The 23,547-nt window shown below is 42.7% G+C and overlaps 1 protein-coding gene across 17 annotated transcripts in view; it reads right to left on the bottom strand.

Annotated features, from left to right (window-relative positions):
- Positions 1-23,547, bottom strand: part of MED25 (Mediator complex subunit 25) — a 91,016-nt gene that overhangs the window by 38,471 nt on the left and 28,998 nt on the right. For 11 of the 17 annotated variants that reach the window (XR_010569978.2, XM_065453325.2, XM_065453322.2 and 8 more), the window contains 6 exons: positions 19,046-19,385; positions 13,306-13,320; positions 10,603-10,647; positions 6,793-6,813; positions 5,753-5,857; positions 2,170-2,226 (listed from right to left, as the gene is read on the bottom strand). Coding sequence is in view for 16 of the 17 variants with exons in the window: in XM_065453325.2 (XP_065309397.1) it covers positions 2,170-2,226; positions 5,753-5,857; positions 6,793-6,813; positions 10,603-10,647; positions 13,306-13,320; positions 19,046-19,385 (583 nt within the window). In the remaining variant the exon portion in view is untranslated. The remainder of the gene's footprint in view (positions 1-2,169; positions 2,227-5,752; positions 5,858-6,792; positions 6,814-10,602; positions 10,648-13,305; positions 13,321-19,045; positions 19,386-23,547) is intronic. The other 6 variants (XM_065453332.2, XM_065453334.2, XM_065453333.2 and 3 more) reach the window with 3 other exon arrangements.

Genomic DNA, 23,547 nt, shown 5'->3' with positions numbered 1-23,547 from the left:
GCCTAAAAAAAAAGAAACTTCCAAAAAATTTTTAAGATGTTTTGGCTGCTGTACGGAAACCTCGTTCATCTAAATGCTTGGCTGAACGCCTGTCGCAGGTTGGTGAAATCAATGGTTCGACGATAATTCGTCTGGTCGGAAGGAGGCATAATGAAAGGTAAAACAGAGAGGTGACAACAAAAATGAAAATGTTTTTTTAAAAAAAACCTTCAGGACGTCTCAGATTCCATACGGGCGCCTTGTTCACTAGGACATGGAGCCCATTCGGAAGAGGCAAGGGGTGCGCATAGTGCTTACAACAGTGCCAAGACAATGCTTTCAGGTGCATCTCCGGTATTATTTCTCACACCCACACTGCAGAAGGCGCCGAAAACAATTTGAAAGTACCCCAGTCATGCAATGACACTCATTCACTGTCTCCTGCTCAGACTTGTGAACGGACATGATTGTTGCCCAGACATCTGTGACACTTTCCTAATACCAAATAGCTTGACGAAAAATATCCTGGCGAGGGACAAGCGTAGCAGAATGAGACGCATGCTTACCAGCTTAAAATAAAACACAACATATGTATATGCCACGCCCTTAACTGAAATTGAGCCTCTATAATTGCTAAAGAGAATTTTGTCATCCTGCCTGCTCTCAGAATCAGTGTGCACACAATTTGCTGTGCATATCCCCTTTCCGATATATAAAATCATGCAGGGCTCCGATTATTCTTTCGTGCCTACAATTGCAGCTGCTATGTACTTTGCTGTCTATGCAAGCAGAAATCAAATTCCACTGCTATCTATCTACCACTGTTACAGTGCAGGACGAAGTCCACCAGAGCAATGGCAGACAGTGCTACTGTTCCTATGGAGTAAATCCAACATTCTTTCAGTAGAGTCACAGCAGACAACATGCACCTCGGATTTATTGTGGACAAAACAGCCAAGCAATGCATGCAAAACATGGCAGTCAATGGAACCCAGTGAAAAATGATTTGTGATTTGTGATTTGTGTGTGTGTGATTTGTGATCCAGCTGAATCATTTGATTCAGCTGGATCAGTTGCGTATACCTGGCGCTCCTAGTGAGGCAGCACTTCGTATGCCTCTTTTCCTTAGGGTTAGCAAATAAATGTTTCCTTCTGCCATCCTTACATTCAAAAGCAAACTAGGGAAAAGCAAGCAGCAACGATCTGCCAAGTGGAAAACCTGTGTTTAGTCAGCTTCCTGCCACAGTCACACAAACAATTTAACGAAGTTGCAGTGCTGAACAACATTGGTAGCATCAACACAGTGCACCCAAATGCACAGTACGCTAACATAAGTGTTATCTGAAACCTGCCCTCCAATTCAAAGGTATGCTATAGAAAAATTCATCGTAAGCAGAGACCAAGCAGACAAGGACAAGAAAGGAAGAACACAGGACACAAGTGCTGTCCTTAGCCATCCTCATCTGTTAAAGAAAAGCTACATTGGTAGACTAAACTTTGGCAGCAGGCTGGTCTCACCTGGAATGGAAGACTAGCAAGTGAGAAAGGATTCATAAAAAAAAAGAAAGAAAAAAAGAAAAAGGGTTGAGATGCTCAGTTGAAATTACCATACTAGGCTCCTGCAATGCCACAGGTAGCAGAAGCATCAGCGTGTAAATTGTCGCATATGAATAAATTAGAATCAGCCTGAGGCTACTTAGATGTTTTGAAAGTAACTACTTAGAGATTTGAAAATAACTAAATGTTCAGCTGCGTAACTTCCCAAAGAAAGAACACTCAAATGTGCGCAGAGGAACGTGAAATCTTTGACATCACACCAACATTGGCATTGTGATTTTGGTGTGAATTTCAGAAGTTTGGCCTCCATTCTTAGAAAAGACACCTTCCCTGACTCCACGAAAACAAAAAAAAAAAGAGAAAAAGAGAATGTAGTTTTAGAAGATTAACCTGACAGTCTAAGCTGTGATCTTATGATATATTTAGAGCCCTATTAAGTCCTGCTATTTGCAGAGCACAGAACAGACAAGACCAAACTTCAGGCCACAAGCCCAACTGTGCTAAAGTGGTAAAGGGCAGAAAAGAAAATAAGAAAGACATGCTTAAGGAGTGTGCTTGCAGAATGTGGAGTGCCGCCAACGTTTCTGTCCTTGCAGAAAGCCCAAACAAGAGACGCAAAGCAGTGTTCTCTACCTCAGGCGAGTACGAGTTCCCAGTGTAACTTGGACCGACTGTTGCATACGGCTGGTTCTGCGGAGAGACCAGTGTGCACAGTGAGAAGCGCTGTGCTCGTAATGTTGGGCTGCTGAGGGACAAGGAAAGAGCATGTCAACTATAAATAGGCTCATCTATTCTTGTATGTTTTAATGACTTTTCACGTAGCATGGATTTTTTAATGTCCCATTACACCGGCAAATCAAACAGCAACATTTAACAGATTAAGATGACAGTCTAAGTAGCTGATTAAAAAAATATATATATATATATAAACTAGCGGCACCGAACTTCGCTGCAAGCAGCCACATAAGTTGACAACCCAAGATTGCAGTGACAAATGCACTGCTGTCCAACTCGAGAGGAATTTAGGTTCGCATAATTAGTTAGGCCAGTTAGGTTCGCAAAATTGCCAGTGAGGAAAAACACAATCACACAAGGACACACTGACCGGACATGAGCTTGTCCGGTCAGTGTGTTCATGTGCGGTTGTGATTTTTAGGGCAGACAACTATGCTAACCGACATGCACGCACCAACTCACCCACCAAGATGTTCTTGTGAGTTGCATTTGCTCATCTGCGTAACACCACGGCAGAGGCAAACTTTGTTTTCACTTTTCATGGATGAGTGTTGTTTACAGGCAACAAATCGAAATATTTTTTTTTTGCAGAGTTTCGGTTTTGAGTACAGAGTTTCTTGTTGAATGTCTTCAGACAACACTGAATGACGCGCATGACAGTAAGCAAGCATCACTTGTTGGATAAGAGCAGGAAAAGAGGACGAGGAAGAAGCAAGTTGGCCTGAGACATGCTTTCTTTTGAAGTCGGAGGAAGCAAAGACTGATGCAAGAACCTAGGCTACAGTGGTATCACACAGCTAAAGTAGAACAAATGCAATGTACACCCTGGAAATCTTTTAATAATATTGCGTGAGCATTGACTGCACAGCGTGTCAGCGGGCTTGTAGTGGTGACAGGCACTCCTCAAGCGGACAGCGCAGCACTGTACATTCGAAGAGGGTGCCTGCGCATATATTTTCACTGATCCCTCTGCCCTGCGCCCCTACAAGACCACTGACATGCCATGCGATCGACGCTCGCGTGATATTGTTAAAGAGTTGCGAGGCTGTACCCTGCTGTTTCACGTTCTATGAGAACTGTCTGTACGAGTGACTCACAAATCCACAGGTGGCTTAAAGTGAAGCTTGATTCTAGTGCTCTGCCTGGTGTTGCTGAAGGCAACAAACCTATTACTGAAAAAGGTTCCATTATATATTTTTTCTTTTCAGAATATCCTTATTCTCTGTGTATTTTGCATACCTTTATGAAAAATAAACATTTCCTTCGGGTATCTTTATATGTCCCTTCCGTAAAGGGATATATCTCTTTGGAACTACGTTTTGAAGTGCAGATACGCCGACGTCAGGTGCGGCAAGATATTGTGGACAAAGCTCGCGCTGAATTTTTAGGTTGTCACCGAGCATAATGTGCGGTGTGTCTCTGTGCAGGGCATGATCCATTGCTGGTGGGCCACGTCGCACTCAATCTATGGTTTATCACAGAAATTCGGGTCGATCTGTCATGAGTATCCACCTTCTGTGGCCACTCTGTGGCAGTGACATTATTACAAGCTATTATACTGAGACAGAATTGAAAGCACAAGTAACACGGCTATACAGTAGTTCAGGACCAGCAACTGCAGCAAACTTAAGCATTACCTAGCTTCTGCCTGAAGCACATGGCAGTTAAGGTCTGTCTGACTTTGGTGACAAACTAGTGTAAGAAAATAATGCAGATACCAAGGAAAACTGACTGAGAGCAGTGCTCCCTAGAAGAGCTGTCACAATATATTGTTTTTCCTACAAAGACAAGTGATCCCTTGATGTAAGCTTGAAGGCAAAAAGCAATAGCTATTAGCTAGCTGGCTGTTGTTATATACACATAAGGCTCCTTTAGCCCTTTCTGTGCCAAAGGAAATGACAAAAGTGTACCAAATACCCTACAGACCTTTGCAGAAATGTGGCATCATAATGACTATGCTTGTAATTGGCTATACTGGTACAAATTCTGGTGAAGACAATATTCGCCAGTGGTAGAGAAAAGGTAAAGATCATGTTACAAAGAAGCTATTTCTGTAAACAATAGTTGCTTCTCGCAAGTTTTCATGAATCTTTAGTACAGATAGAACAAGAAGTATGGAAACAGAAGGGCTCGATTTTTGTTAATCATGACCATATAAAGCAAACAGGCAATGAAGCCAGGGTAATTAGCTGCGGTTGAAATTGAAATGCAGAAAATAATCAAAGGGAGAAATGAAAGTGGATGAAAAGATAACTTATCGCCAGTGGTGACGGAACCCACAACTTTTGCATTACGTGAACCACAGCTACCTACACGGCTAATTACCCTATTGCTTTCCTTGGCTTCATTGCCTCTTTGCGTAATGGTCGTGATTAACAAAAATTGAGCCCCTCCGTTTCCCTTCTTCTCATCCATTCATAGTGACGGTCTTGAATCTGGCAGCTTTGATGTTATTAAGTAGCATACAAGGGTTTATTAGCCACGTGCCTGCTCTCCCAAGTTCCTGCGTTATGTGATGCCATTGGGCAAAAAAAAAAGTGTTTCACATCCGCCTGTCATGGCTCTGAGCGGCACTAGTTAACGATCGCAGGGCTAGATCCTGCACACATACACAAGTTAGTGGACAGATTGATGACCGCTACTGTAGCACAACTGGTAGCGCATCGCTCGCTTAATGCGAAGGTTTTGGGTTCGGTCCCCACCGGCAACAAATTATCTTTTCGTCCATTTTCATTTATTTTTTCTTCATTATTTCCTACATTTCTATTTCAATCGCATCTAATTACCCCTATGCTTTCATTGGCTTCATTCCCTGCTGGCATTATATGGTAGCACATAAAGAGCATTCACATCAATTTTCCTGCATAGCCTCCTGTTCCAAGTAATTATGAATATTATTAGTAAGTGATAGTTTTCGTCACGGCCATAACTGATAACTTCAAAGCTCTCCAAAAGTTGTGTCCGTGCTTCAGTGCTGTTAAAGCAATCAGGCATGTGTGGCTTCCTCATGACATGTCTTCCTGGTGGTATGCCACTCTAATGCCACCCTATCAACGCGACAACTTTGCAAATTCTCGCAATTTCACAGCATGAACTGTGACGTTCCAGCTACTTCAAGCCCAAAATATTGCAAAAGAGAAATGTTAGTTATGTAGGAAGCACAAAAGCATCTGAGGCTGTGATCTGCCAAGAAATGTGTTTGGGACCACCTGAAGCAAGCGGGTGACAATGCTAAATGCCCTGCTATCAGTGCATGCACTAGAACAACTTGCAAATGCTGTGTCAGCTAAGGATTGTTTTATAATCATTGCCGCAAAAGTTGCCTCGGGTACATTCGGTAAGCTAACTACACAGTGATTCTGTTACGCAAATGTGTCTGTTACTTATCCTAGAGGCCCCTCCAGTGAGGACCGAAAATAAATGTGCAGTTTTTAATACCTTTCATTTTTTTTGTAAGGAACCTGATAATGCTTCATCTTACTCGACAACGCCGATATTGGTGTACATTTAACATTTCATTCTGGCCCAGGATGCCACATTCTGCACCAAGTGCAGCAGCAGCAGCCCAAGGTGGCGATTTGAAAGGCTGAAATCAGATCAGTGATCACTGTTAAGACACCTTGTAGAGCCCAGCATGCTCTTAATGCATACTGAACCACACTTTTTACTTAATTTCTTTATGGTACTGCTATTTAGGAAGACAGCAAAAACCTGAGTTACCCCCTGCGTGTATTAAATATGGAGATGGACAATATTCTCTACGGATATATGTATTCCATTAAAACATCCCTAGATGTAACAACACCATTCTCCATTACAAAAGAGACATGTCTTCTTGAAGGAATTGCTAGCCATATAAGCAAGAGGCAAATGCACCTTTACCCTCATCAAATAAGTCAAGAAAAAAACTGAAAACATTCAGGAAACAAAGATAAATCAAGGGCATTAGAGAGAGAGAGAGAGAGAGAGAGAGAAAGAAAGAAAGAGAGAGAGAGAGAGTATTATGAATATAGGTATTGTATAAACCTATAGGAGTGGTATCAAGCATATTTAGTGACATCGGAAAGCATGGCAGATAGAAACTTCCAAGTGAAGGTCTCATGTATGTAGCGCATCAGAGAAAGAAAGAAAGAAAGTGGACAGGCGACTGCATTATTGGTAATTGTAAAGTCATTTACCAAGCCAACCTTTATAGCTGTTTTTGAAAACTTGAAAGAATACAACATTGACATAGACTAAAGGAAGCAGTGGGTTGCCCTACGAGTTCATCATCGGCACAGCGCAAAGCAATAAAACATACAAAGATACAACACAAGGCAGCACTGACTTGTGTAGTCTTTCTGTATGTCTTGTTTTGCGCTAACATTCTGAAGATAAACCCAAACAAATTCACCCAGCTCTAAATTCTTTCACCAAAAAGGAAGCCGCAAGGCAAGGCACAGCGCACCCCAACTGTACTCACAGAACGACCTACGGCCCACCGCCACCAAGAAAAAGTAAAACACCATCAAACTGACTCACCACCTCGGTGAACATGTACGCCTGGAAAGGTAAAAGGTGGCATTGGCAAACCTCCAAAAGGCAGAAGGTATACATCATGGGTTTCACTTTATGGGACTATAATCAGCACATTGCTGCTTCGTATGAGTCGAGTGAGTATGAGTATGAGTGAGTCGCAGAGCCAAGGCGCGCACATTTTCTCTCAAGAAGCAAAAGCATCACCTTCCAATTCTTGAAATCTCATTTTAGGGAAAAGTAATAGGTTGCTGTATCCCTTTAACCGAAAATTACAGCTATCCCTTATTTTAAAGTATGCAATTAACCTATTGTCATCAATTCTAGCACAATGTTTGAACTATTGTACCATTAAGTTTCTTGCTTAATGAGACCATGCCTGAAAGCCCCGGTAAAAGGAAGCTCATTTCAGTGTGCTGATACTTCCATTATTATTGTCATAAATACTATGGCATGCACTAAATATTCATTATGGGCAATGGAAAGAAAAATTGCCATCTACCAGACTAGCACAAAGCTAGGATTACAGCCTCAGTGTCTGCCTCATCAAAGGAAAGTTCATTTGGTAGAGCAACTTCTCCACATAGGTAATAGTAGTGCCAGGTTCAATTGCACACCACAAAGAATTTTGCAACTGGAGAGCTTTCTTTGCTAAACCTCCTTTGTAACGTTGCGGTAAAGTCTGGTGGATGCAAATGTTGGTACGGCTTAGAGGATTTTGCAGAATTTATTTTGTTAATAAAGGCTGGGTAACATGTTTTCCTGTACTGTTGCATGTAAAGGTAACAAAAGTGAAGATGAAGTCTGGGCAAAAAGTGGAGGGAGCGAGCACAACATCAAGTTAGCTGCTCAGTGCAGTACGAGAATTAAGGCTGCAAAGAAACTCAGTCTGTCACTTTCTTTTGGCCAGGTGTCTATACTTTAGAGGTATTACTTGATAGCGATGCAGCTAGCCATTTAAGGGAAAAGGGGATACAAACACCTTCTGTGCTGCTGAAAGCATGTTGAGCAACCTAAAGTGACCCACAGGCAAGGCCAAGAGTCCATCCTAAAATTCCAAGTGTAAATAGGCATTTGGATGGCAAACATGGTGCAGTTTGTAGTGATGACGATGCATGAATTTTCGCATGTCACAAGGTTCAGGTATGGCCAAAGAGTGACCACAGGGTTGCAGAAATCGCCAGACAAAAAATGCCAGGGTGAAGGAACAATCAACAGTGGGCGACCCTAGAAAGGGAAGGACTGCCAAAACATCTAAGTAATCTGTGCAGACAAGTTGCAGTTCCTTCCCAGAGTATGGTAAGCTATTCTGCTTCACAAACCAAAAGTAAGCATTTAGGACAGTAAATGGCTAAATATGCTAACTTATATCATGCAATTACAAAAATTCGTTTTCTAAAAACTGGTGGCAGCAGATGATAGATCATAGATTATTGTGATAAACAAAGTGACAGTGTAACACTATAATTTATTTTTAAAATTCGTATCCTGAATAATTCAACCAATTCACAGGCTCTCCAAGTTTTGACATTTAAAAAGTCAGCTTTATTTCTTACATACATTGTCCATATTTCTATGGCTACTCCTTCCTGTATGGGTATTCTTCCCCACTTTATGTGGATACCTTGACCGTGGGCCAGCCAGCACTATGCAGTGAATTGTATCAGGTCTTACGCAATTTTAGTGCATCAAATACTGCACAGTACTAGTGTGACATGCATTGTGCAAAGTAAGCCTCATCTTGGTAACCTTGTATAAAACACACAGAAACTTGGTGCAGAACTAACAGCAGCGTTTCTTTACTTATACAAACAGTTGTTTAATGCCGAACCTGTTTTGTGTCTCAAAGTGGCTTGAGTAATTGTAGCATGTTCTCAAAGTGAGTCCGAAAGGGCAACACTAATAGTTATTATAGTGGCTGCTTGAAAAGCAAAAGGAAGCAGCCAACAAAGGCAGCTGAGAGCCAACAATGGAGCTCTGAAGAGTTCTTGCTGTTTATAGGAGTGCTGAAGACTGGCAAGTTAGCATACTTCTGAAAGATGAAAATGCTGAGAGACGATGCACCCCATGGCAAGTAACAGGAATGCAGAAAAAGCAAAGCTGCATGTTAAGAGACATCTCTCGGCAGCAAAATGTCATTCTTACCTATCATATTATAATTACGTGACCTCTTAGAATGTTTAATCGAGAAAAAGAAATGTAACACAATGGCTCATTTTTCTCATGCGACATGCTTCAATAACAAGGTTAAAACACAAAAATGCGATTGCAAAAAGTGTGCAACCACAATACTTGCATACAGGAAACCATTTTGAAAATGTTGAAGTACCGATAATGAGGGCAGGTTTGTCATAAGCCAAAAATGTGGCGACCGCCTATGACGAGCTGAGGTCATCAACAACCCTTAACGGGTTAAAGAGCCCAATCTTTAAGGACCTCCCCCCCTTTTGCTAATGCAATGGAAAGCTACCATCTCAAACAACTACACCCACAGCAGTTAATTTGCAAAATGTGTTGAAAATTTTAAAACCAAGCTTTGTCTATCTATGGGGTCTCTTGAGTAACCTTGTATTGACTACAGTGACAGCGATACCTGATATCGATAGTAGTAACAAGTGACAAAAAGTGAGCAACTTGAAACACACACTGATTAGACACTGGAATGGCTATATTATGAAAAGCTGTGATTGCGACCTTTGAACAGCAATCATAACCGCTTTTTATACTTTGAGCTTCGCGTCCGTCATACACCTAAGCCTTTGCTTATCAAAGTCAATGAGCTATGTCTCATATCGCCCTGTATTTCACACGGCTTCAAAATGAAGGGCCAAACTTATTTGGTGTAAAAATCACCCCCAAACAACATCAATCTCGAGACATTTTGGTTTGGAAACAGGCAAGTCGTTCTTGCCGGTATGAACAATGGTTGCTGCGAGTTGCTTCTTGGTTGCCAGTAACGGTCACTCGTGCGACCTCTGTCAATCGCAAGTGCGAATGCCCCTCAAAGGCCAACTTCAACAAAACTGCGAAACAAGTCTAGTTTGAAATATTGCAGCCGTCTAACAGCCTCTGCGGAAAATTTTATACCTAAAATATGAGTGGCTGCATCGTGAAAATCTATCAAAAGTAGGATGTGTTTAATACCAAATCAGGAGGGGAAAAAGAAGAAATAAAGTCATTACCACTTGTCAGGAACTATACAGAACCAACTAGGCATGATCTCTAAGTTTCTCGTGGTGTGCTGAAAATCTCAGAGGCAATTTGTTGGCATTTATGCCACATCCCCTAACCACCTGGGGCATGCGTCGTCTGCTAAGCTGCTAGCAGCTGATAATAACTAGACAACTACCAGCTCTGCATCTTTGCCGCCAATAGTAGCACATACTTTTTATAGCCAATGCATGTATGTGCTCCAGTAGCACTTACATATTTATAACCAATTTACCAAAAGTTAAACTTTGTTGCAGTTGGCCTTTGATGCTACCATCAAGCTATGTATACGTATAATCAACTGTCTGTACCCTAGGCGAGGGCATGATGACGAAGTGCATCAATGCAAGGCAGGTCTGCCGACCAGGGGTTTACACAATGCATTATTTGCTGTTGTTTTGAAGCTTCAGCAGCAGCAATGGCAGGTGTGGTTCCTGCGGATAGGTATCAAACCGATGACCTTGCGCTCAGTGGCAGAACACCACTCTCTTGTTGAGGTACTGCAAGAGTCGCCTCCGTCCCAATATTTGCAGAGTTTTGACTTCCAAGACCTCAATAAAGCTACATAAAAAATAAAGGAAGAGAGAAATGTGCGCAGACATTTACCTGGTAAACAGGAGCTGGCGTTACACACATGGGCGGTGCTGAATTCTGGTTTTCGTTTTTTTTTTTAAGATGGAGAGACAAAATTTACAGTTCATACGTATTAGTTACGCCAAACAAAAACAATAAAAGATAATAATTGTTCCAAACAAAATGAGTAAGGCAGTCATACTAGCCAACAAAGGAACAAGCATTCTTATGCATCCCTCCCCCCTCTTTCGAAAAGGAAGGAAAGAAGAGAAAGGTTCATGCCAAGTTTAACTTTGAGATTTTGGCAAGGGTCGTAATTCTAATAAACTTTCTTGGCATTTGTTCCTAGATATTGGCGCAACAGAAATGCTGATACCATAAGCATACTCATTCCATTCTTGAGAAATGTAATGGGTAGAGGCCCAAATTTTAGAAATTGCAAGCGACTGCCGTGTGCTACCTTTTAGTCATATTACAGCTTACACGAGCCTAAAGCCAAGCTCACGCACATGCATGCCTAGTGCTACTTTCATCTCAAAACTCTGCACACATATTCATACCTTATGTACCCTTTACTTGAGGAGCAGTATTGTGTCCTTAATATTAAGTGTATCTTAAAGAAGGAGTTGCTCAGTTGGCATGGCCGTGGAGTTCCAGTGGCAATGAACAATGCATTAAAGGGGCACTAAAGGCAAATATCAGTGATAGAGTTGTGCTTGAGAATGTCTAAAGCATCAATTTTATCCCGATCAGAACTTTACTATTCGAGAAATTGAGGTAAATGCAGGACACGATTAAAGACTCCTCCACGACATTCAAGTACTAGCTCGATGACAAAGGCACTTCACACTATAATTCCGTGACTAGTACTCAATCACTTGTAATAGAAAGATCATTGTATATCTTTATAAGACGAAATACAATGTTACTTCTCCAGTTCTATTTGATATTTAGAAAAAAGACTCATTGACCCTTGGCAACTATGCGGGCGATTGAAAGGTCTAGTTTTCTCCACTCTAGAAATGCCTGCGCTTTCCCGTTTCAGCAGTAGCGTTAGTGCATAGTGGTGCACTGGCTTTACTGGCTCGCGAAACTCGTACAAACTACAACAGCAGACAATGCCACGTCCATGTGATGTCGCGAGATTCCCGAACAGTCTGCACCACTTCACCAAGAGCAGCTGCAGAGGCGAATCCAACGTTCTGTTTTGGCTCGGCTTTTGCAAGGCCACACATTGGTGTTTTGTGCAGAAAACTGTAGTGCCTTCTGTCGGACGCCGTTTTACTCCCCGACGGCAATAAACGGCAGTTACAGCATATGCAATGGGGGCGGGCAATTTGAATTGTGCTAAAGGTATGTAGACTCTTCAGATGCAGTTGTCTCGTAAACTGAGTCTTTTCTTGTCAAGAAACAAGCGCTGCGAGGTTTCTGGAATGGTATTTTAATATTCCACGTCAACTTAGTATTTGCCTTTAGTGTCCCTTAAAGCTTTCACTTTGTCTCATCACGTGTAATTGACAAACATGGGCTCTAATAACTTCATTTGCATATTTCAGACTGCCCTGCCATAACTTTCACTTCTGCTAGATGCACCAGGACTGTGATAACTGGAAGCACTTCTACAAGCTGTCTTGGCTTAAATGGTTAGATAGTGCAGACTGCATGTAGCTTGGAAGGAATATCTAGCAGTGACACGTATGTGCAACCATAATATTATAAGAAAAATTGTACCAATACATATAAAAAATATGTTAAAAATTACACTTTACGCTGTTACACTTTACAAGGTCTGATATCAGGAAAGGAAAAGAGTCATCTTGATATCACTGACTGCTGTTGAACTATTCTCAATCTACAAAGATGGCAAACATATACGAGAAATGGTACAGTTATTTTGCTCGCTGTTTCAGGTTTGGCTCCTATCTCTCAGATAAACTTTTTTGCCATTGCATTTCTCAATACTCCTTTTACATTGGTGCCAATCCCGACAAGCTACATTATTGTTTTCCTGCCAAACAAGGTCCCTATCATCACATGTTGTGCAATAAAGTCTTTAACTAAAGATAGCTGCATTAGTAGAGCACATTACCTGCTCTATGACTTAAACTTTAATGACACTCATGCAGCGCCAGACGTGCTTAATGGCATTAAAGCTTAATGACATCTGTGTTGTAAAGCATTTTCACAATTATTTTGGTTGTCAAATGCATATTTGCACACCTAGGTTAGCAGTTACAGCTACTGATGATAAAACCATTCCTGAAGTATTGTAAAACAATTCTACATAAAATATTCCCATTATTGTTTTTTTAGAGGAATTTCTTGAAATATTGCCTGCTAAGAGAACATATTTTCTGGGCAACATTACGACTGGCAACAAAATTGACTGTATTCTGTGCAACTATCATCAGCACAATGTTTAATGTCATTAAAAAGATGCATGTAGCAGCAACTTTAGGCAAATTGCATTAAGAATGTGAATGTGATTTTACTGACATTAATCTTGCCCATGTGGCACAACAAGCTTGACTTCAATTCTTTCCGCCCACCTCTCTACGCTACAAAATACTTATGAAGGATGTGTCTCACTTTCAGAGAGGCACTCACACCATATATTACATTCACATGGGAACCCAAGTGTGAGTCACTATATGTATGGCCAACATTGGCGGCAGCCATGGATAGGTTTCGCTTGCCGATGTCCTGACTTAAGTATGAAAAGTAAGACGCACTTACTGGTTCCCAGTGCACCTGCAATGAGTTAAGGTCGGGTGGGAAGGAAACAGAGAACAGGATTACTGTTGACGTGACCATGTGGATACACTGAAAATACAGTCAAGCCTAAATAGTGTTAAGGTTCGGCAAGAAATTACTGCTACCATTGTTCTCCAATCTCCATGACAAGTGGAAAAGCGCAACGAACTGTGAAAAATGTCAGCAAAATTTATGCAAGAACTGCAAGAAGCGTTAGTACTCAAGGCAGCAACCACACCTACTTAGCAGTTAAAGGGACCCTGAAATGATTTTGACGATTTTCTACAAAGGTATTGAGTCGTTAGAGTAGGTCCTTTTGATCATTGATTGACGCATCAAAGTGCTCTGCATAAAGCTTGTGATTTATTATAAGGTTCTAAAAATCTAAATCGCTGCTGATCGCAGCACACTGCTCGGCTGAATTTTCAGCCGCCCCTACCCATTTGATGTTATACACCCAAATGACGTCAGTGGGGCGAGCTATTCGATTGGCTATCCAGGGCATGTCATCGATAATTTTTTCCAACTTTATGGTGAAAAAATGCTTTTCGTAATAGTTGGAATGTGAGTTAATGTTGTTTCTATAGAAAGTAAGTAACAGAAAGAGAATGCACAAGAACAATTTCTCAGTACAGCAAGTGTCGTCTACTTGTGTTACAATGTGCTTCGTTTTGATGAAAGCTCTGCGGTCAGTGTCGGTCTCAGTCTTTTTGCGAGCACCACAATTCGCCTTTGTTGCGTTGTGGGCTGCAAACGTAGCGACTGGCAGTATGTCAAGCTGCGACATCGGGTTCCTCTGCAAGGCAGCAGACGAGCAGAGTGGCTCCAGCGCACCGGACTGTTGCTATCCGATCGGCGCCAGGATTTGCGCATTTGCTGCTGTCACTGTACCATAGGAGGATTACTACCACAATAGCGTTTCGCGAGTACGATATTGGGGTAAATGCAAGTGCAAAGAGACAGTGCCTGGCCGTTTGACCGTGCCATTTCACGGGATGAGCAGAAGTACAAACGTGAATGGTCTGCATGGTGCAGAGCGACTTGGTGGCATAGAGCTCAACAAGACACAGTAGCAGTAACAAAATGTATTTGCTGCTGGTGTAAATATTTCGCAGGATCACAATCAATAACATGTTGTTTCTGTAAATGTTTAAAATGTTTTACACTTGGTTAGAGCAATATTAGCTCTTTGTTTGGCTGGTTAAGCTCTGCGCCACCAGGTGGCTAAACAGTGTAAACCGACCAGGGCACTTACGTACGTCTACGCTAAAGTTCCTTCATCAGTTGGAGTTTATACCTCCCCAGTTTCGTCGAAATGCCCAGCTTGCCTGTGGTTACCGGAATACCAGATGCGTTTGGTGCTGCGACAGAATGCTCGCAATGCACGCCGCTTCGATAGCTCTCCCTTGGGGTTGACTGTCAAGCAGCTGGCGAAGAGTTTGGAGAGGCTTCGTGCATGCGATCCTAGAGAACCAGAAGTTGATGACACGATGTGCCATCATGACGCAGAGCCAGTGAAGGCGGAGCTTAGCCCCGATCACTCGGTGAAGGAGTTGAGGAGAAAATGCATGGCCATGGAGGAGGGTAACTTGTAATCGTGTGTACCTCTCTTAATATGAGACGTTTTATGCATTGTGGTGTGAATGATTAACTTTAGCTGTACCCTACGCATCTACAAAATTTGACCGAACAGTTTCAGGGGCCCTTTAACTAAATGGTTTAAAACCATGTCCATTAACCATATCTGCCAAGCCTGTGAACTTTAAAATTCTTTAAAATCCAGCAGACACGACCCCCCCCCCCCCCTCCCGCTCCCATTACGAACATTCTTTTTGTTTTCGGTTTGCCCTAAGCACACTCCTTTTGCGAGATTCATACACACTTTATTAATGATGATTTACCTTAGCTGCAGCACTCAAGAAGGAACAAACTGATATGCAGCACAATTATTTTGAGATTAAGTAGACCCTTTGCAGCGATCTCGCTCTTGTTGATTTTGCATGCTGTAACATAAGCTTGCTCGAAGCGAATATCCCTCTGGTGTCCGTTCACCATCAGAAGACTTCCAAAAGTAACTTTGGAGATTGATGAGCAAAGCTTTTCACAAATAGAATATTGCTGAAACTCTGACGCAGTGTTTGCAAAATTCGAGAGAGTTAGCAGGTATGCCAGTAACTCTTTCCCAGCTAGTTGAACATCTAGATATACAAGTTCGCCTTCACCGCACATTGTTAGGTGAGCTTCACTGCACGTGCGTCTTTTCCACGTTGCATGTGGCCTGGCACCCCAAGAGAAGAAAGTGTACACTGATGAATGATATCTAATTTTGAGAACAGCATGTCCTCGTATTAGAAAGCGTTTTTTCGAAATGGCACTACTGTCTGGTGATTTTCGTCGATCGGAACTGGTTTCTAACAGTACCGCAGCAAATCCTAGTTCGTAATCAGTTTCTCATGGCATTTTTACAAGGCTTTGCTCTGGAACAATTATATTCAGAACCATCTCTTTGGCCTTTACCATATTTACATGATTGTACGTCGACTCGAGTGCCGCGAATGGAACAGGAGCACTTCCATCGACTATCAACACCCCCCATGAGTGTTGCGTGCGCTGTAAAACCCTAAAAAATGTTGAAAAGCCCTTCCGAAAAGCGAACAAACGCATGGGATATTGAAAACTATGGGTAGGGCCATAGAGCAAACATAAAATTGTAACTATGTTGTAGCTTCCCTGATACCTCGTTGGTCTCGCGTTTTTTTGGCAGTGCCATGTTTTGGTTTCGATTGTAAGTCGACTCCCCCACTTCAGATTTGCCAATTTTAAAAAACAGGTCGACTTACAATCGTGTAAATACGGTACTTTGCGCACATGTTTGTTTGGCTCAATAAAAAACAATCAGTATATTTAGATCATTTTTCTAGAAACTGCTTGGTAGTGGAAAAGTCATCTGCAAGAATATCAATGTCTAAAAAGCTACAAGCAGCTACACAGTGAGATAACTAGTAGTGCAGTCTAGAAATTCCTGCCAGTAATTGGCTAAGCTGCTTTTTACTTTCTTAGCTGTTGCAAAGGTGGACACAAAAATTACTGCACTTCAGGTTGCGGCTTTGGCCAGCAGTACTGGAGTGTAAATTTTTTCCAGCCACTAAGCAAAGGCGAGTATTCTTAGAGATGATGCAACTGCAGATGGACACGAGGTGTTGCAAGCCAAGCCAAGTGAAGAAAGAGAGAGCCCACATCAGAAAGGTGAAAACAGTGCAAGAAACGTGGATTGAGTTAAAGGATGATGAAACTCAAGTGCTGTTTTGCATCATCATTTAACTCTATTCACATGTCTTATACTTTGCCATAAGACCCCCACACCACCATCACTACCCAGCTATCCCAAAGCGGGGCCCCTAATGACAGTGTCGGTTGCTTTGCTGTCAGCTGCCCCCACCAGGCAGAGTAAAGTGACCTGCACTTTTATCTGAACAATACAGAAAAGACATTGTGCTCACCATTGCTCAAATATCACCAAACCATTGCATTTGAGGGTCTTGATCATTAAATATATCACATTTGGCATTGTTACTTGCCTAGTTTCTTAACAACAAAAACATCCCAAGTTGCCTTTGTCCATGCCCCCCTATGGTGGCCACATCAGAGCTCTGAAGGTAATAGACAACAATCTAGAACGCTGCAATTTGCTGTACCGCATGTGCTGTACATACGTGCTGACATCATGGCCACACTGCTATGATGAGGGGTTCAAAAGAAACAACAATGTCTTTTTGCCTTGACAAACCAGGCAACGAACAGTGCCAAGCGTTATTTTGAACGACCCGTACTATAAGATGTATTCTTACTGCAAAATATAAACACCGGGAAGGCAGCAACAAGTGCAAAATAATTTGACAACTTTCTGTGATAACGCAGGCCACAGTATGTACGTAGTGAATATAATGGTGCCACACAGCAGATACCGAAAGGAGGCCACATGCAACAGGGCATCTTAAACTGAACCTTCTCCCAATCTCGGAGGCCAAGCTGCGCATGACCAATCTTTGTTGTCTGCTGCGGTGGGGTCGCATGCATGATGAAACTTGCCCAATTGGGCAATGCCACCAATCAGAATTGGTCGCCTAATCTGGCCCCCCAGAGTGTAGCTTCACGGTTTTCTCTCTCCTCATTTTTTTGCTTTTCAATGTTGTAAGTTGAGGATGCGGCTGTTACATGAGTGCAAACCCTCACTCCAGTGTATACAGTAGATGTGCATTAAATGGTCTATAACATATTGCAGTGTTTTTGACATGCTGGAGTGATTTTTCAGTTGCGAGTAGTTCAGTAAACAAATAACTAATTAATCACCCCACCAATTACGCGTTTAATCAAATAATGTTTCATTGTTTCTTTTTTGTAAATATGTCCAGAAATAAAGGTGGACAGGTCATTCTAGTTTTTCCCCCCGTAAAACTATGTTTGGGCATCACAGGGTTAAGCACGAGTGATCAACCAAAGGCCATTGGCCAACAATGCATTAATTTCTCTGCCGTTGGCACAGGGAAGCTAAGCATAGTTTTGCCAGCTGTTGTGTTCTAGAACTTCATGTTTTGTACAGCCACTGGCTTCCTTGTTATGATTAAAATTAAATTATGGGGTTTTATGTGCCAAAACCACTTTCTGATTATGAGGCACGCCGTAGTGGAGGACTCCGGAAATTTCGACCACCTGGGGTTCTTTAATGTGCACCTAAATCTAAGTACATGGGTGTTTTCGTATTTCGCCCCTCATCAAAATGCGGCTGCCGTGGCGGGGATTCGATCCCGCGACTTCGTGCTCAGCAGCCCAACACCATAGCCACTGAGCAGTCCTTGTTTTACCCCATGCCTTATCTTACCTTGGATTTTGTGCTAGCCATAAGACACTGAAATTGTATTACAGCAATATCTTTCATCAGTTTATCCTGTAGCATGACAGAACTTCACAAATTGCTCACATTTGAACTAACGTCCCACTTTGCCCCCCTGCCTGTACAAGGCACCAACCTCTAGCTAAGCCTTCATGTATTCTTCTAGACTGTACCCCTCAACATTCCTGTGGTGTTTCGATTTGATTTGATTTGAATGTGTTCCTTTAGCATGGTGCACTGAAACTTCCTCAAGAGGTGTTTTTAGGTTGTTTGTGAGGCTCAGAGTTCATTTACCTGCCTCTGTTCCTTACTGAAACCATCACAAACTACTATTTCATGCCTTCGGCGCCATGTTTATGCTTTGAAACTGTGCCAAAGCATGAGCAATGGGAGGAAGGTGCGAGGAACATAATGTTCAGAAAAACGGCAGATGACTGTTGCTCAGTAAGTCAACTGCAGGCCCAATGCCTCCCCTAGCCTCCACTTCATCAACATCCTGCCCACAACTTCCTACCACAACAGGTGTCCGTACAACAGCGTCACCGCCATTCAACGTAATTTTCTCAACGCTAAAATAAAATGTCAGCATTCACTGGCCAGATACCCCGCCTATTCCTCTCCTATCTAAACCTTATAACAGTGGGAGGTTTTGCTGCATAACGGATGCCCAGGGGTCCAGCACGTTCACGGAGCCTCAGATTTGGCAACAGCTATTGGGGCCCTGGACTAAGGACCTCACCCAAATCTTTCTTTTAAGTCTTCAATAAAAGTTTTGTATCTCTCTCTGGAATACAAGCGTGAGGTCACAGAGGCCAAGGCCACACCGCTCACCATCTTTGTCTTGGACTGCTGCTGCTTGCGGTGCGTATCGATGACCTGCTTGACGGCCCCATAGAGGCTCTCCTGGTCGTTGGCCACCATGCCCATGAACAGGTTCTTCTCTGCCATGTACACCACTAGCATGAGCTTGATGTCAGCTGGCGGGCTTGCAAAGTGCACCAGGCCGAGCCAAGCCGAGCTCATGAAGCGCGACAGCTTGAGGAGGTGCTCGTTTGGCTCGAAGGAGAGCACCACGCAGCGCGATGCGTTCTTTACCGCCAGCACCACGTTCATCAGCATCGACCGTGGCATCAGCTGCAGGGTCAGCTTTGGCGGCCACTTGTCCGCGCACCTGCATTGGGCCACGGAGACATTTTTCTTTAGTTTTGAAAACCACCTTTCCAAGAAAGAAAGATATGCAGTTGCTGCGGAACATGCCCCATTTTCACGAATATGACAATGAAAAATGTGTTTATTTGACAATACACGAGTACACAATTGTCATGTTGTCAAGACGAAAGGTGATGACGTGAATCATCTGACTTGGCCTCCAGCACACCATGCGCAACTTGGACATGGGCAAAGTAAAAGTAACAGGTTGTTGACAAGCAGACAGCTTTATACAGTACAAACTTCAGCATACGACAAGATAGATAATGTAAGTTTCATAAGATATATACAGTGAAATCCCAATAATTCAAAATCTCTTAATTTGAATAAATGAATAATTAAAACCTAGCCTGAAACTGCCCCTTGCATACCGAGCACAAGTACAGTACAACCTCGTTATAACGAACTTGCATCCAACACAAAGAATACCTTTGTTATATCCGATATTCGTTATATGGATATATGTTCATTACATGCTAATATAGGCATGAAATATTTAGCTGAAACATTTGTTATACAGTAGACTTCCATTAGTTCAACTCCAGATATCTTGTTTCTCATTTGATTAGCTCCCGATCAAAGCCCCGGACAGTGCGCAAGCATATATATGGGCCTTCACCGGACCGTTCGAACTTGACCAGTCAGTCCTAGGAAGGTTTTCAAGCAAAAACCGTAGCTCGTCATGTCTGACTGGGGTATTTATGGGATTCTAATGCACACTTCCTCTTTTTCTGACAAATGGGCCGAAAATAGCTTCATGATCCATCAGCACAACAAACTTTACACGGACGAAAAATGAAGAGACGATATCAGGCGCTTGCAATAGCTTGCATTTTGTAATAGTTTGCACTTTGCAATAGCTTGCAAATAGCTTGCGTGGTGGAATCAGATACAAAACAATAACCGCCTTTGCGGTGTTCATATGTTTTACTGCATAACGCCGTTGTACTTAGGCAAAGCTGACTTTAAGAGACAGTGCGGCGAAGCTGACTTTAGGAAACCGGTCATCATTGTGCAACACGTTAGACCCTTCCTCATATGTCTTGCTAAAAGATCGGGTGTGCATTTACTTTGTTTAGAAGCTTCAATGTCATTTCTAAACTACTTTTCCACTTTGGAAGCACAGAAAGTAGGTGCGGGCTTGATTTGGGGGCGTGTTAGATTCGGGCAAATGCAGTGAACGCTTGTTAGGATGCACTATGTTAAGCTGAATTATCACATACAACGAACAACATAGGAACGTTTGTTTGGTTTTACATAGACCCAATGCAAACAAAGAATCTGCTTAAAGGGCCCCTCACCAGGCCCCACAGCAAATTTTGGTTATATGCTGGAAGTTGTTAAATGTCCTCTTTGCCACAAAAGTTTTTCAAATCGGCTCATTTTTAGCTGAGCCAGAAATATTTCAGTGCCGCGAATCCACGATTTCAGCAGGCAAGCTCCACTGCCAAGCAAAACACTCTCTCCACTTGGCCCGTCTAGCCTCCGCAAGCAAAATTCATTCCCTGCGTCATCCCAAACGGGACCTCAAGGATCATGTGACGCATACGTTTGGACCCTGCCTTCATTTTTTTTTCTCCTCGCTTTCCTGCAGAGCGGCACACTTCCGCTGACGGCATCGCGTGCGAGCTGTTTTGGTGGTCTAATTTCGTGCGGCGCACGAGGACACCTGACTAGCGCTATAAGTCAGTGCTACACGAATACTGAGGCAGGCATAAGTAAATCACAGAGCATGATGCCATGCTGGAACATGGCAGAAAATGACATAGTTTCGGTGTCAGTGCGCGTGACTGCATGGCAGTGGGGACAAGCAGACGAAACGGAAGTACATCTTTCTTGCTGTGGTGCAAAGTAACACAAAAACATGCAGAGCTGCTTTGTGTGTTTTACTATGTCTCTAAGCTTTAATTTGTCAATTCAAGCAGCAGACCACACAAGTAACAGATGTTGCCTTGAATAATTCTCAAAGTCACGTATCTCAATGAATGACGTCACACTGCAAAAACGAGTACGTAGATGCAGGAACACGTGTACGTCACCGTCCGGCTTGGAGCACGGTCACCTCGAGAGAAAGGGAAGCAGCATTCGGATTGAAATTTCAGACCTTTCCGTGGCGCATAGCAATGTAATACTTTGCAAACACGATCGGTAGAACGCATTGTATGCTCTGCGCTTGTCAGCTCAAAATGGTCAGACCTGGTGAGGGGCCCTTTGAAGGTGGCCTGTGGCAGATAGAACAATTCTCGTTCATGAGCTGGTGTACTTGAAGAGGCGGACATTACTTCAACAAAAAAACTGAAATGCGTAATCAAATAATTAACAAAAAATTGCTAATTATCTTTCTGACCTTTACTTCTATCGATCCTGGAGGCTAGGTCGCCTCGATGCGCCGCGCCCGGGGATGCACGCATCGAGGCACCCTAATGGAGGCTTATGGCGCACATTGCCCGTGGACAGAGGTGAAAGCAAGAGGAGGAAACAAAAAGTTGGTGACGTTTCACTTTGTGAACGCGGGTGACGTGCAAGCGTATGGGTGCTATTAGCCCCGAGAATGAACTACAGGGGTGCTGCGAGCGCTGCTCACGTGACGTCAGGGCACGGACTTGCGCCTGTCGTCTGCTGCAGTGTGGGCTGTGTCTGGACACTTTCTGCAGTGTTTTCGTTTGTTCACCCTCGTTCTCTTTGCTTGTATACTTATGGCAGTCGTCTCAAATATACTTTTACGTCATCTCCGTTCGCGAAAATTTATTCGAAGAGCTTATGTCTTAGACGACAACGCAGCTCTCAAAGGCAACGCTACAGTGCCAGCTAAAGGAGCGCAGACCAGCCCAGTGTGGCTTTTTCACGCGCGGATCGACAACCGCAAAAACATGGCACATAAGAATCCAGTTATGATACCATACCTGCCGTGGTGGAACAAGTATGTCTCAAAAGCTGGCTATATATGCCTTCTACAACAGCTACCTTGATTTTAATCTGCTAAAACAGGTTTGCTCACGACGAGTAATTCATGGTATAATATAGAATTTTTGCATTTATTCACAGAAATGTTCGGCAGTAACACGAGGACTTAAATAACACTGCAGTTTAGATTCTACAAGCACCACTTGCTGCTTTACCTGCTTCTAAACATTAGGCAGTCCTTCACGTGTTTATTTTAGGTGCCGGTAAATTGAAGTAAAGCTAATGAAGGCTTACAGCCATTTGCAGAATACGAAAAGGAATATGCATCAATATATATTCCCTTTTCCGTGCTACACGTTCAACTCACTTGAAAAATTTACTGGTGCTTGTTGCTTGAGGAATATACATGACGAATCTGTTTGATGATCTGACACAGACTGCGCGACCCAAATCTTTTAGTGAAATATGCCAGTGAAATTTCCCAGCGTAGGGTCAAAAACAAAGTGAAATATGCAAGGCTTGTGGTGTTTTGTTTATGAAGGTTTGTGAGGTTCTTTTATATGCATTGACGAAGCGAATAGTTCTCCATTTGTATAATTAATTAACGCTGGTTCGAGATATGGTGAGGCAGAAGGTGTCCGAGTTTTTCTCTTCTAGGCACCCTAAGCTGCATTGTAGTACCTCGAGCATTAATTTAGGCATTGCAATTGGCACTGTAAAAAATTGCTTCATGGTTTGAATGCGAAATCATAATGAACTAATGGGTTTCGCAAACAATGCATGCCTTGCCATAACGAAAGTCGGTTCTATCATTCAGTGATGGGGTGCGCCATGTTGTCGATAAAGGCTACTGAGGGCCACTATGAAACATTTCATCGCTTGCAATTTATTGACTCTCGATCTTAACTATGAAACCTTTCTTTCTGGTGATTGCTACTATGGCTATGTAAATACTCTACATGATGCGCCGCTGTGCTAGCAGCCGTGAACGATCTGTTTTTTGGAGGCCTGTTTCAGCGAGCGGTGAAAGTAGCAGTAAACTTTTTGATAAGGAATACATGCCTAACTCTTTCTTTCACACATTAATAAAGAGGCCACATTTGAGAAGAACAACTCACCAGGGTAATAAGAATCATGATGACAGCTTCGCTGGGCAGTGCCTTTCTAACACGAATAACATGTTGACACCAATTACGAAGATTTTTGTTCCATGTAAAATG

This window comes from Dermacentor albipictus, chromosome 3, assembly GCF_038994185.2.
Source record: "Dermacentor albipictus isolate Rhodes 1998 colony chromosome 3, USDA_Dalb.pri_finalv2, whole genome shotgun sequence".
Taxonomy (NCBI): Eukaryota; Metazoa; Arthropoda; class Arachnida; order Ixodida; family Ixodidae; genus Dermacentor; species Dermacentor albipictus.
Note: the sequence above shows the minus strand (reverse complement) of the source record. Positions and strands in the feature narration are given on the sequence as shown.